General features: G+C 34.7%; 2 protein-coding genes across 2 annotated transcripts in view; one reads left to right on the top strand and one right to left on the bottom strand.

Annotated features, from left to right (window-relative positions):
- Window positions 1-280: 280 nt before the first annotated feature.
- The window catches only part of LOC123536899 (glycerol-3-phosphate phosphatase-like), a 47,812-nt gene continuing 32,417 nt past the window's right edge, over window positions 281-15,675 (top strand). The window contains exon 1 of the mRNA XM_053529297.1: window positions 281-414. Coding sequence (XP_053385272.1) covers window positions 330-414 — 85 coding nt within the window. The 5' untranslated portion in view covers window positions 281-329. The remainder of the gene's footprint in view (window positions 415-15,675) is intronic.
- LOC123537591 (caprin-2-like) lies at window positions 3,587-5,157 on the bottom strand. The gene is made up of 2 exons (XM_045321410.2): window positions 4,575-5,157; window positions 3,587-4,187 (listed from the first exon to the last, which is right to left on the bottom strand). Exons 1-2 carry the CDS (start codon window positions 5,116-5,118, stop codon window positions 3,751-3,753), a joined length of 981 nt encoding a protein of 326 aa, XP_045177345.1. The 5' UTR covers window positions 5,119-5,157; the 3' UTR covers window positions 3,587-3,750.

Below are 15,675 nucleotides of genomic sequence, written 5' to 3'. Positions count from 1 at the left end.
AAAGGTATTTCTTGTTAAAGATATTTCTTGTTTGACATAAAAATAATTTCCGAAAAGTCTCCCTTAATAAAAAAAAATCCCAAAAAATCCGACCTACCTAACCTAATTCTTTTAGCATTTTACCGGAAACAAAGATTTTTTAGGCCTTATTAATCGGACACAAAGTCTTACATACATGTATGCGGTACTCAGACTGGTATTTAATACACTGCCTCTTATGCTAATTTTAAAGTTCCGTATACCAAAATTACGAATACGATAGTTACTTCCCTTTGTAATATGCACACACTTTACACCGGTAAACTATAGGTAGGACATTAAAGGCGGAAATGTCGAAAATTACCCACCAGATTAACAGAGGATTGGCTCATGAAATCGTAAAGCAGATAGATAATTTTTTGTTTGATTGTGACGGTATGTTGTTTTATGATTTTATTTTCAAAAATCTGTACATATTTACGCTGCAACACACCAACTTGACCAAGGTCACAAAGTAGGACACTGTAGTCTGTATTAAAAACAGCCTCAGGCTAAATGTAGTTATACATAGCCAGAATTAGCATACAAACCAATAACAATAATGCAAAATATGTCCAAATCAAGTGCCAAATGGTAATTAACAATTGTCAATGTTATGGTAAGTCTATTGGATCTATTTTAATTCTTCAGTCTTGAGAAAAAAGATTTCATCACTGCGCACAATTGTCTTATTAATTTTGATAATTTATCAAATTCATGATCGCCCAGCAAACAAAAGACGTCGCAATGAAGTTGTATCAACGTTGGACCCCAACATCGAATCAACGTCTGATTATAGTTGGATTTGAAAGTTTTTTAGACGTCATAATCCGACGTTGATACAATGTCGAGAATCTATATATATAACTAATATCCAACTATGATGCAACCATAACCCAACCAAAATCCAACCATAACCCAGCTTGTTAACAACTGCATAATCCATTCTACCCATAATTTAACTATAATAGGTAATGAATTTAAACGTTGGAATTTTACTTGTGACCCAGCATCTAGTCAACACAATTGTATGTACTGTCTAATCTTTATTTTCTCTTGTGACAACATAAATAAGTCCATAAGATAAAATGTAGTCAATTATGTAGCTTCTTCAACGCAGCTAAAACATCCACCTGAAATGTATAAAATGGAGAATGCATGACTAGAGAAGACCCTGGGTTATACATTTTTCTAGTGTAATAATCTATACAAGTTCAATGTATATTGATTTCCTGTACAAAATTTATCATTATTATTATTATTATTAGTTTAATATTCTGGAAAGCAAACAGTCTGTAAGATGATCTTTTGTAAAAAAAAAAAAAGAAAAAAAAAATTTTGATTTTTAATATCCAAATGAAATATTATTTTGTCAGTAATACGTGCATTTTCAGGACTTTGTGAGAACAAGTAATTATTTTAACACTTTGAAAATAATTTTACACCAAACAGTTGTTTAACAAATAACGGCATTGCACTCTCTTCAAGTCCGATATGAATCCAACGTTGTATAGGCATCTAAATCTAACGTCAGTGAGTGGCAGGGTTCTCACTAGCAATTTCAAGTTGCAGTCCTGAATATGATGTTGAACAGACGTATTTAGGTCGCCAACGTCGCGGCCAAAATCCAACGTTGTTCCTACATCAGGTGTTTGCTGGGTGTGTTTTTTTCGGGGATAAATGATCATAAACACTTCAGTTTCCCACTACTTGCAATGATTTTAAAACCATAAGATAAGATAAGATTGATTTAAAGTCAGCAAGATTGTAAACAAGTACAACATGTATGTACCATAAAAAACAAGAGTTATTGTTTGAAATCATCATCTGTGTTTTGACAGATTTATAAATGACATTTTCCTCTCTGCAAATATCATTCTTTAAAGTATTCATATTGATTATTGGACCTCTAGACAGCCTTACACAAGTTGTATAGAGGTCTGGTATCTGAATCTCTATACTCTGGGTCTAGAGGTACGGTTACTGGAGCCCTAAGCACTGCCATTCAAAAAATGCACCAGTTGTTTGTGATAAATCATTGAAGAATGTGTCACTTGTGAGAATCACCTTATGGCATATTTAAAGTAATTATTTATCCCAGAAATTCGCAACATGTACTGAAATTGAAATTGCAAAGAGCACAGATTTTAGCTCTACTATTCTATTCACCCCGGCTGCTATTAGTTTGCTTGATAAAGTCTACATTTCCAAAGGATGTTCTTAAAGATATTTTTCATCACATTATGAAAATCGAACCAGTCTCCACTCACGGTTCGATTTTTTTTTTTTTGGATACGGATGTATATTTGTCCCACGTAGTGTAATGACGACTTACAATCTAGTACACCATCCCAATATCCCTCGTGCGCACTTAAATGAAATGAATTATCATTATTATTATCAGTTTTGAACAGTACAGGGAATACACTACTGCTTTGAACTCGTTTAGAATTATAGGGCAGGGGTATGCGTAGTACATGTATATAATTAGTTAATATCAATTTTTTCTAGACCATGGACTTATATATCATGCGTTCTGTTGCCATATGTGTAAAAGGTTTTGTCTGGCGACGATGACTTTGTTAAGTATTTAAACTGCCCTTCAATTATTCGGTTTAAGCTCTTTAATGGTGCAACTGACAGTCCCAAAGCTGTGCCCTACTTTTCGGTTTATTTGTTTGTTTTTACATATGTATTACATTGTCTATGTACTTTTGTGTATATTTTCATGATGAAACTCTCCATACATACAGGGTTTCAGTGTGCCGGGTGCGTTCTTTGAACATAAATGTTCCTGCTGCATCTCTTTCCGTCCTTGTTAAGATATTCACAGAATCATCACTCATATATCGTTTTGAAGTAGTTTTCTAGATGTATATAATACTTTTGCAATTGACTAAAGTAAAATGCAATGCAATCACTAATGGCTAAAGAGGCATATACAACTTTCAGTCATGTCTGCTCCGATTCAAGGTCAGACAATAAGATCAAAGGTCATCTCGACAAGTTTTTTAAACTACATGTATATATATATATTTATTCAATGTGCAGAACACAACTTCTGTTCTAGGTCAGCGTCATACAGTGAGATTAAAGTTTTTTGCTGCTGCTTAACTTTTTACTCTTTTAACGAATTTATGGATGACATCCCAAAATATTTTTCATTTATTGGTAGAATGCGCAGAAAGCATATTAAATACAATCTGTACGAAGAACCTTTGAAAGCATGGAACACAACCAAGCGAAATGATAGCAGACTCGGTTTAATTGAGTCTCGTTCATGAGAGGTAATTCAATGTGCAATACCCCTCATAACCCCTAGCATCGGCAAAACAATTTCAGTTCGAGGTCAAAGTCGTAAATTGAGGTCGAAGGTCAACTTGCTAGTGTTAAATGCTTGCTCTTTGTCTTTATTAGCCCGTTGATTAATATTATTTTCAATAATTACAAGACTTTCTGTCATGAAGTCTGTATGTCATGAAAATACGGTTTAGTTGCGGCAGTCAATATTTGTATATTCAACACAAAAATAATGCAAATAAGAAACATTCTGTACAATTCTTGTGTGTGTTTTATTTTTCAAAATGACTACCTTTATTAGAACAAAACAAAGTCATGTAGAAAACTCATTTGACAGGTTTGTAAATACGTGTCGGATAAATTAAACGTTTTCAAAGAATTTTGAACTCTTCAAATTTCTATTTTTTTTTTATTTCTTCTGTTTTTCTTATTTTAAATCTCCCATAGTAGGTAGCCGGAAAAGGTAGAAAACTGCTCGGCCCAAACGACATTTCCATTATGGTAACGGACTCTTATCCATACTCTTCCACCCTTGTTACACCGAACAGTGGCAGAGTTGAAGCCTTGGTCAAATCCGTGGTACATTCGATCATCACCAGAAGCATACATGCGAGCCAATACAGAACCATCCATCACAATTTCAGTCTCTATATGGTCCGCTTTATTACTGAGCAAAGACGACTGAAACATGTATATTCCATCCACCGGACATATGAAAGCATGTAAGGTAGTGTCGAACGACTGGCCTTCGTTGAGCAGGACATGATCGAACGGTATTGTATGGAACTTGCCAAGTTCCGTCGCCGTAGAAGAGACGTAGGATGAAAATGCAACTTGATGTCTTGTTGGAGGTGTAAGAAGACGCTTTCCTGGAAAGAGATAGAATGAAGCTGTAAATAAAACGCATTTTATTTCTGTTTCTTTACTTAAAATTTTAAGGTAAGAGAAGACTCTGGAAATACTGAGTACAGCAAATTCAGTTAGATTCATACGTTGCAAAGTTTGTCAACCACAAGTAAAGACATGGAAAGAAATTGAAGACGGGTTGCTCCAAATATCCATCAGGCTATATTACAATATAACTGAAAGTATTGTTCGCGAAAAACCAATCTTTTTTCCAAACCAAGCATTCGGACACGTAAGTCCATCAATTTCTTTCGTCAACGTATAAAGCATATTTACTTAAAGATATAACATCTTTTTTACTTCAAATGTTCTCTTTTCAATTTATTTGATTATTTTCAACTTAATTGTACCTTTATTTGTTTTTCTGTGAAACAAGGGCACTTCTTTTGGCACATGATCTGTAGTAAGGAGTTCTTCAGTGTCGATTTCTTTGCTGTTCATTTTGGATGGTTTCATTGCAGGTTCCGTTCCGGATCCAACAAGTTGTCTGGCAATTTCATTATCGTTTAATTTCTCTTCAGTTATAGACAAAGTGTCAATATTTTCAGCAAGCTTTTCATTATCGTTAGTATCAGCTGTTTGTCCATATGCAGTTTCATACAATTTATGTTCCAGTTCAGCTATCTTATTTTCAAAGAATTTCTCTACAGAATTCTGCCTTTTCTCAGCTTCGGCTAACTTGTATTGAAAAAAACTTTCAAGAGATTTAGAGTTTTCTTCAGCATTACGAAGTCTGTCCTCCATTTCAGCTAGTTTGTTTTCATAAATCTTTTCTCGCTCCAGGAACCGTTCCTTCATGATTGTTAGCTCGGAAATAATGTCAACATCAGCACTTTCAACTGCAGCTGCCAAAACATGTACATTAAACACACAAATAATGCAAATAAGAAACATTCTGTTCAATCCTTGGTTTTCAAAATGACTACATTTATATTGCATTATCACATATAACCTATTTTTTCCCGATAAGAAGTTCAGAATAGTGCATTTTATGATAGTCATTGTAATTTTATATACGGAATATATCTATTTTCGGCGCACACCACAGTAGTTAGAACGAAAGTGTTATTGCTCTTTGATAAAACTAAATACAGTTGTTAATTGCAATGTTACAGATAAAAGAACTGTTTTCAAAAACGAGAGTATTTCGGAGATCACATGCTACATTGGAAACTTAAAATACTGCATAAAACCTTACAAAAACAATCTTCACGTACCATGATTGCATTACTGTTATTATGTCTTGATGTCTCGGGGTTGTGTGTGTCTGTGTGTGTTTGGTGTGGATGCGGGAGTGTGTGTTTTGTTGGGGGATATTACAAATTTCATAATCCCTCAAAGAATAGCTAAATCAAGTATAGTCGGCTATTTAATGCTTGTTTAAGTTTATGCTACCAAAGATATCCTGAAACTATTACAGTCCATTCCCAAAAGAAGTCTTTTGGTAATATCTGGTGTCATAAATGGCTGGAATTAACAATGGAAAATTTCCCATCAAAATCTTCTTTGATGATAAATTCAAAGTTTTTTATTCAAGATAATTTGAAAACTCTAAAAGATCCTGTTACAACCTTCTGAAAATGATATGTAATATCAATGGTATTGTCTTATATTTAAAGAGACTTCATAGGAAAACCTTGTAACAGTGCTGGTGGACGAAACATTTGTGAGAAGGCAATATCAACGATACTTAGTATGAGGTCACAACATGACTGGATTATATTGGCCTCCATTGTTCCACCAAGTTGTAATAATAATAGATAGGGAACATTTAACTTAATCGGTGATTAAAAGTCTGCCGGATATAAACAATAAGGTCAAAATTACATAATATGTAAACAATTCTACTTACTTATATTAGCTTTTTGCCACTTGCGTCATTATATACGGATTTAGCAGATTTTCCTGCAGACGTTGTAAAACTGGGCACAGAGGCCAGCTGTCATACTGACTCAATTAAACCGAGTCTAGTATCACTTTGTTTGCTTCTCATTGATCTCGTATGTCAGCACTCCGCTCAAGTCGGTATACAAGGGACGTGAAGGGTGTTTCATCTTACACAGACTCAGTTAAGCGAGTTTGCTATTATTTTGCTTGATAAAGTCTACATTTCCAAAGGATGTTCTTAAAGATATTTTCATCACATTATGAAAATCAAACCAATCTCCACTCACGGTTCGAATTTTTAATACGGATGTATATTTGTCACACGTAGTGTATGAAGACTTACAATCTAGTACACCATCCCAATATCCCTCGTGCGCACTTAAATGAAATGAATTATCATTATTATTATCAGTTTTGAACAGTACAGGTAATACATTACTGCTTTGAACTCGTGTAAAATTATAGGGCAGGGGTATGCGTAGTACATGTATATAATTAGTTCATATCGAATTTTTTAAGACCATGGTCTTATATCATACGTTCTGTTACCATATGTGTAAAAGGTTTTGTCTGGCGACGATGACTTTGTTAAGTATTTAAACTGCCCTTCAATTATTCGGTTTAAGCTCTTAAATGGCGCAACTGACAGTCCCAAAGTTGTGCCCTACTTTTTCGTTTATTTGTTTGTTTTTATATATGTATTACATTGTCTATACACTTTTGTGTATATTTTTATGATGAAAATCTCCATACATACAGTGTTTCAGTGTGCCGGGTGCGTTCTTTGAACATAAATGTTCCTGCTGCATCTCTCGCATTCCTTGTTAAGATATTCACAGAATCATCACTCATATATTGTTTTGAAGTAGTTTTCTAGATGTATGTAATACTTTTGCAACTGACTAAAGTATAATGCAATGCAATCACTATTGGCTAAAAGGCATATGCCAACTTTCAGTCATGTCTGCTCCGATTCAAGGTCAGACGATTAGCTCAAAGGTCATCTAGACAAGTTTTTAAACTACATGTATATACTAGTATATTTATTCAATGTGCAGACGACAACTTCTGTTCTAGGTCAGTGTCATACAGTGAGATTAAAGTTTTTTGGCTGCTGCTTAACTTTTTACTCTTTTAACGGATCTATACGGATGACATCACAAAATTTTTTTTCACTTATTGATAGAATGCACAGAAAGCATATTAAATAAAATCTGTACGAAGATCCTTTGAAAGCATAGAACACAGCCAAGAAACATGATAGCAGACTCGGTTTAATTGAGTCTCCGTTCATGAGAGGTAATTCAATGTGCAATACCCCTCATAACCCCTAGCATCGGCAAAACAATTTCAGTTCGAGGTCAAAGTCGTAAATTGAGGTCGAAGGTCAACTTGCTAGTGTTAAATGCTTGCTCTTTGTCTTTATTTGTAGCCCGTTGATTAATTATATTTTCAATAATTACAAGACTTTCTGTCATGAAGTTTGTATGTCATGAAATTAAGGTTTAGTTGCGACAGTCAATACTTGTATATTAAACACAAAAATAATGCAAATAAGAAACATTCTGTACAATTCTTGTGTGTGTGTTTTATTTTTCAAAATGACTACCTTTATTAGAACAAAACAAAGTCATGTAGAAAACTCATTTGACAGGTTTGTAAATACGTGTCGGATAAATCAAACGTTTTCAATGAATTTTGAACTCTTCAAATTTCTATTTTTTTTTATTTCTTCTGTTTTTCTTATTTTAAATCTCCCATAGTAGGTAGCCGGAAAATGCAGAAAACTGCTCGGCCCAAACGACATTTCCATTATGGTAACGGACTCTTATCCATACTCTTCCATCCTTATTACAACGAACAGTCGCAGAGTTGAAGCCTTGGTCAAATCCGTGGTACATTCGATCATCACCAGAAGCATACATGCGAGCCAATACAGAACCATCTTTCACAATTTCAGTCTCTTTATGGTCCCATTTATTACTGAGCAAAGACGACTGAAACATGTATATCCCATCCACCGGACATATGAAAGCATGTAAGGTAGTATCGAACGACTGGCCTTCGTTGAGCAGTACTAGATCGAACTGTATTGTATGAAACTTGCCAAGTTCCGTCAACGTAGAAGAGACGTAGGATGGAAATGAAACTTGATGGCTTATTTGAGGTGTAAGAAGTCTCTTTCCTAAAGAGAGACAGAATGAAGCTATAAATACATGTATTACGCATTTTATTTATGTTTCTTTACTATTTATTGAAAGGTAAGAGAGGAGACTCTTTGGAAATATTGAGCACAGCAAATTCAGCCAGAGCTATACGTTGCAAAGTTTGCCAACCACAAGAAGAGACGTTAGTGCAAGAAACTGAAGACGGATTGCTCCAATATCAACAAAGCTACATTACAATATAACTGAAAGTATTGTGCGCGAAAAAACAAATACTTTTCAAAACGTAATATACGAAAAATGGATTAAGAATTTCAGCTCCAACAGTAAAATAAAATTTCATTCAAGCAACTGGCATGCTGGGAAGAGGGCTTATGGCGTATAAACCTCTTATATCGGCACAAGAAGAGACTCGATCAAACTGACCTGTCGGAGGAATAACAGAAGTGTAGAGCCATCGATCTTCTGTAAGTCAACTTCATGGCTTCCTCACATGAAACATTTACACTTAAAAGCGAGGTTTCGAACCACATCGATGAGAGGCAAGTAACTCAAAGTTTGCGATCCAAGGAATTCGGACACAGAATCTTTACTTAAAGATATTACTTTATTATTACTTCAGATGTTCTCTTTTCAATTTATTTTATTATTTTCAACTTAATTTTACCTTTATTTGTTTTTCTGTGAAATAAAGGCAAGTCTTGTGGCACACGATCTGTAGGGAGGAGTTCTGCAGTGTCAGTTTCTTTGCTGTTCACTTTGATGGTATCATTGCAGGTTCCATTCCGGATCCAACATGTTGTCTGGCAACTTCATTATCGTTTAATTTGTCTTCAGTTATAGACAAAGTGTCAATATTTTAAGCAAGCCTTTCATTATCGCTAGTATCAGCTGCTTGCCCATATGCAGTTCATACAATATATGTTCCAATTCAGCTATCTGACTTTTCAGAAATTTCTCTACACAATTCTACCCTTTTCAGCTTCGGCTAACATGTATTAAAGGAAACCATCAGTAGCTTTAGAGTTTTCTTCAGCATCACGAAGTCTGTCCTCCATTTCACCTAACTTGTTTTTATAAAGGTTTTCTCGCTCCAGGAACCGTTCCTTCATGATTGTTAGCTCGGAAATAATGTCAACATCAGCACTTTCAAATGCAGCCAACATATAGAGTATATTAAACACACAAATAATGCAAATAAGAAACATTCTGTCCAATCCTTGGTTTTCAAAATGACTACATTTATATTGCATAATCTTATATAATTTATCTTTGCTAGTTCACAAGTTGTATCATTGGTGAGTCTTTAACTACATGGTTATTTATAAAACTGTTTCAAAGAATGCATATTCCGAAATCACGTACGTGCTACATTGGAAACTTGAAAGATTAGTTTTAACCTTACAAAGAAACAAACTTAACGAACCCTTCATTGCGTTACTGTTATTATGTATTGGTGCCTCAGGGTTGCATTTGTGTACGGGGTGGATGAGTGGGGTGGGAGGAGGGGTGGGCGGGTGGCGATTGGGTGGTAATGCATTTCTTTCATTTAGAATGACTCGATCAAATCTAGTCGGTTGTTTATTGCTAAGGCATAAAATATTATTTGTTTCCGGTAGCATGCACAAAAGAATTAATAGGGTAGGTCGGTATTTATTTATATATATTTTCGGAAATTATTTTCGTGTCAAAAGATGAATACAAATAAGGGGGTTATGCCTTTAGAGCTTCGGTAGAGTAAGTTGATTTCTAACATCACTGACCATGTTTAAAGCATAAAAAGTGCAGTTTTGCAACTTTTTGTGTGAAAAAGTTGAAAACAAAAAATTCCAAGGACATAAAAACATTAAGGTTCGGTCCAAAAAATTAGGGTAGGTAGGGATACCGAAAACAAACACTTTTTTAAAACGTCTTATTGCATCTCAGCCTCCAATTGATCAATCCCCTTATAAGTTTGAATTACCTGACTGAATGAAAAATGATCAATAAAAAAATTATTGCCCAAATTATGCATTAGATTGGGTTCGTTTTCAAATACGATTGTGTATACAAAACAAAAAATACTGTAAAAAATATTGGTTTCAGTCTGACGAATTAGAAAACATACTGCAGTTTTTTAGTCAATATGGGCTCGTAAAAATAGATTCAACAGCAGTAAATGTTACTCGTTGAGAAATGGTTGTTTAATTTTGGAATTACAGAAATTAGAAACGCGCAGGTTTAGATCTATTTCCTTTGGAACATTGAGTGTAAAGAGCACCAAGAATGTCTGGTGCTAGTGAAGGCGGGTTATTTGGAAACGATCCAGACCTGCTGAAGAATTATTGGCTAGATGCTGATGCATTGGTAAAGAATATATTCATTGCTAAACCTTTAACATTGCAAATAAGTCTTTTTTTTTTCTTTTTTTGACACACTTACCTACTTTTACCTACTTTTACATACTCTCACACCCACTAGCAAAGGCTTAAGCGGAACTCTGTTATACAAAGTATGGGACAGGGGTGTGGCTAGGATTTTTAGAATGTGTACGCAAATTATCTTGATGAGTCAGGGGCATTCTTCATTCTCTCCAGGGAAAACTTTGTTATCTATAACGTCTATGTGGTGCAGCCTGGAGGCAGTTCCACAATAAAATTGAGGTTCTCTGAGCTATCAAATATCTGTATTTTTTAGAACATCTATTTTCAAAGCAGATTACAGAAATCATAGTGTTGTACGATACAGACTTTCAAAATGATGGTTTTTATTTATTTTGAGACATATGATTTTATGAAGGAAACCCGTCATTTTCCAAATTTAATTTCACAAGTCCGATTATTTTCAGATTTCCTAAAGAAAACTAGCATTGTAAAAGCGAGGCAAGATCAGAGAGTCGCCTTAAAAAGAATAATAATTTTAAAACAGTATGACAGGCTGATATTGTCATGCCTTTTCCAAAATTGTAGTTTATCTTTCGTTGTTTTTGCTTACCGTTATCGTTGTAACTTCTACAACTAGAGTTGTCACAGGAGTGACGAATTATACCCCCACAATATTATCTTGTCACAGAACTAAGCCAATGTCAAAGCTGAACTTGCTTAACCATCTGCTGGTCATGAGCAACCTCCCTATGAAGTTTCATGATCCTCTGCCCAAGCGTTCTCAAGTTATTGTCCGAAAAAGGTTTAAATGTTCCGGGTCACTCTGACTTTTAGAACTCGAAATCAATACAGGGCATCTGCCGGTGATGACCAACCTCCCTATTAAGTTTCGTGATCCTAGTCGCAAGCGTTCTGACGTTATTGTCCGAAAACTGTTTAATTGTTCCTGGTCACTGTGACCTTGACCTTTGACCTACTGATCTCAAAATCATTAGAAGTCATCTGCTGGTGATAATCAACCTCCATAACACTTTTCATGATCTTAGGCCCAAGCGTTTTCAAGTTATCGTCCGGAAACCGTTTACCTGTTTCATGTTATTGTGACCTTGACCTTTGACCTACTAGCTTCTTAGTCGGACTTGACCTGTATTTCATCATGTTACACCTGTGTTCAAAAATGATTGATCTTAGACCCAAGCGTTCACAAGTTATCATCCGGAAACGATTTAACTTTTCCGAGTCACTGTGTCCTTGACCTTTGACCTTACAGATCTCGAAGTCAAACTTGACCTGTATTTCATATTGTTACACCTGTGTACCAAAATTTATGATCCTAGGCCCAAGCGTTCTGAAATTATCATCCGGAAACCATGCAACTATTCCAAGTCACTATGACCTTGGCCTTTTACCTACATACCTCAAAGTCGATCTTGACCTGTATTTTATGATGTTACACCTATGTACCAAAATTTTTGATCCTAGGCCGAAGCATTTTCAAGTTATCAACCGTTAACCGTTTAACTGGTTCATGTTATTGTGACCTTGACCTTTGACCTACTAGCTTCTTAGTCGAACTTGACCTGTATTTTATCATGTTACATCTGTGTTCAAAAATTATTGTTCTTAGACCCGAGCGTTTTCAAGTTATCATCCGGAAACCATTTAACTGTTCCTAGTCACTGTGACCTTGACCTTTTATCTACAGACCTCGAAGTCGAACTTGACCTGTATTTCATGATGTTACACCTGTGTACCAAAATTTATTATCCTAGGCCCAAGCGTTCTCAAGTTATCATCCGGAAAGCATTCAACTGTTCAGGGTCACTGTGACCTTGACCTTTGACCTACTAATCCCAAATTCGAACTTGACCTGTATTTCCTGTGTACCAAAAATTATTTAAATCGATCAAGCCTTTCATGAGTTATCATCCGGAAACCATGAAAACCAACGAACGAACGGACCGACCATAAAGCTCACTCCTATACACACCCCAAACTTCGTTTTGTGGGGGTATAATTAGCGATTGTGGTGGGGGTATAATTAGCGATTGTGTACCCCACCGCTAAACAAACAAATGAAAAAAAAATCACAGACAAAATCTTATGGCATTATTGTCAAAATGGAAAAGAAGAGTTTTTTGTTGTTGTTGTTGTTGTTTTTTATTATTCAGCTATACTAATATATGAAGTTACTTAAATTTTATTAGTCACTTAGAAATCGGTTTTCACTTGGAAAGCTTTGTTATGCGTACAGTCAAATTAACATTAGGAAGAGTGGTAAAGTTTTTTTTTCAAAGTTAAAGACGACAATATTAGCATGCATTGCTACAAACGGACATTTCGGGTGTATCCAAGTATAATGTGCATTGTGTAACGGCAACAGGGAGACTTTTCCACCGACGTTCTGTTTTATACATAAAACAAAAATACACACCTCACAATTCGTATTTATACATGGTACGAAACATGAAAAAATAAATACAGTATAGCTTAAAACTGAATTAAACTGCCACGAAGAAAAACATTCCTCAGTATAAGTCAAAGGGTTTGTAAAAGTCAAGATATTGGCATTTTCCAACTTCTGTAAAATGCTACTCGTTGACAATGATGGAGCTAATTTCAGGAAAGACAGAAAACCGAAACGCGATAGTTTTTATCTATTTTTGTTTGAACTATGAATGTTAAACACACCAAATATGTCTGGGGTTAGTGGGGGTTGGTGATTTTGAAATGATCCAGACATCCTGGAGATTTGCTAATCAGATACTGATAAATTGTTAATGTCTACACTGAAAAGTGGAAAAAAGAGTTTCCTTTGTTTTGCGGATCTTGCTTACTTTTCTATGCACGTAATTCGTATTGTCTGGAATTGTAATTACTTTTATATTCATTATTTGATAGTGTCAGAAGGTAAGCTCCTTACTCGCGCAGCTGTTAAAAAATTACTTTGTCATTTCCAATAATCATATCAGGCCATGCATAATTATTATCTAACAGATCTAAAATTACCAGGCAATACGGATTTTTTATGCCCCGCCTCCCACCCTTTCGAAGAAGGAGGGTTATATTGTTTTGCAGATGTCGGTCGGTCGGTCGGTCGGTAAATTTAAGTCAGGTAACAAACAAGACCCAGGAAACTATAGACCTATTTCCGTACTTAATACAATATCTAAAATATTTGAACGTCACATTGCTACACAGTTACAGGACTTCTTTAAGCGAACAGATATAATACACAAAAATCAATCAGGATTCAGACCTAACCACTCCTGTCAGACTGCTTTAACATACCTAATAGAAACGTGGCTAAAAGACATTGACAATGGGGAGTATGTAGGGGCTATCTTTCTTGACTTTAGGAAAGCTTTTGATATGGTGGATCATGAAATACTGATTTATAAACTGAAACTTTACCATTTTACAGACAGAACATTGGATATAATTCCTGTATGAAATTTTACAGCTGTAAAAGACCTGTATTTTTGTTCAAAATTACAGTCATGATTATTTCACATTTACACCTGTAGATTTCATTATCAACATTGATTTTACAGCTGTAGATTTTAATTTACAGCTGTCAAATAACTGTAAAACAGTTCGAATTATGCAAATGAGATACAGCTGTAAAAAATCTTACAGCTGTAAAAATGAAAAAGTTACAGCTGTAAAAATGAAGAAGTTACAGCTGTAAAAATGAAATAGTTACAGCTGTAAAATGCCTCAAAGTTACAGCTGTAGAAATATTACAGGTGTTGAAAAAGAAGACATTATTTTAAGGGACGAAAGGAGAGGTAAAAAAAGTTTTAGGATGAATTATAATTTTCTAGAAAAGGTAGCAATTACTACAAAAATGGCAAAATAAATGATCTTGTAAGTAAAAAAACAGTAATGAAATATGTTTACAGTATAGCATTTGCAAAATTCAAGAGTAGGATAGTCAAAGTAGATCTGTGCATCAGATCTTGTTTTCTTTCTTTGTCATGAAAACATATGACAATTTTGTAATTATTTCACTTAAACTTATCAGCTTCAAATATAGTGTCAGTAGTTAATGCATGTACATATATATGTCCTTTTATAACTATATTAAATAATAATACAGTTGCACTTACTCTATAATAGTTAAAATTCCAATATTTTAGAAAATGTGGTTTCTTTGTGAACTTCAGTTATATCCCGCCAAATTTAATTAAAGATGGCTGACAGTACTCATGTTTCCCTCCAAAAAAGTTACAGCTGTAATATTGAGACGTGAACATTTTACAACTGTAACTTTCAACTGTATTTTTCACAGCTGTATTTTTTGAGAACTGCATATTTTACACCTGTAAATTTCAACTGTATTTCTGGTCATTTTCCACTTACAGGTCTTTTACAGCTGTAATTTCTAAATACAGTTCATTTACAGACGTTTTACAGCTGTAAAACAGTTCCTTCTTTCGTACAGGAAATAATTTAAATCTTATTTAGCTAATCGAACACAGACTCTAGAAGTAAAGAAACTGCATTCCAAAAGAATGACAGTACAATCCGGTGTCCCGCAAGGATCCATACTAGGTCCCCTTCTTTTTCTGATATATATCAATGACATGGCGTTAATATCAAATACTACCAACATTGATCTATATGCCGATGACTCCACCTTACATAAATCCGCCAACAGTATTACAAAAATTCAGTCTGAACTTCAGTATAGCCTAATTAGTGTCCATAACTGGTGTAAAATAAATAACATGTCACTTCATCCTTCAAAAACAAAATGTATGTTATTGAGCACTAGAGTCAAAATAAAACATACTAAAAACTTGAGTTAATTTTAGACGGTTCGGTCATTGAAAACGTCAAGTGTCAGAAAGTTCTAGGTGTATATATCGATGAAACTCTGTCTTGGCAATCCCACGTTAGTACCGTGGCCAATAAACTAAACTCAAAAATTGCTCTACTTAGAAGAATTGCATTTTTCTTAACAGATGAGATGAAACTATTGTATTACAATGCATATATTATGTCAACCATGGAATATTGTTGCAATGTCT

Source organism: Mercenaria mercenaria, chromosome 17 (assembly GCF_021730395.1).
Source record: "Mercenaria mercenaria strain notata chromosome 17, MADL_Memer_1, whole genome shotgun sequence".
In the NCBI taxonomy this organism is placed as follows: Eukaryota; Metazoa; Mollusca; class Bivalvia; order Venerida; family Veneridae; genus Mercenaria; species Mercenaria mercenaria.
Note: the sequence above shows the minus strand (reverse complement) of the source record. Positions and strands in the feature narration are given on the sequence as shown.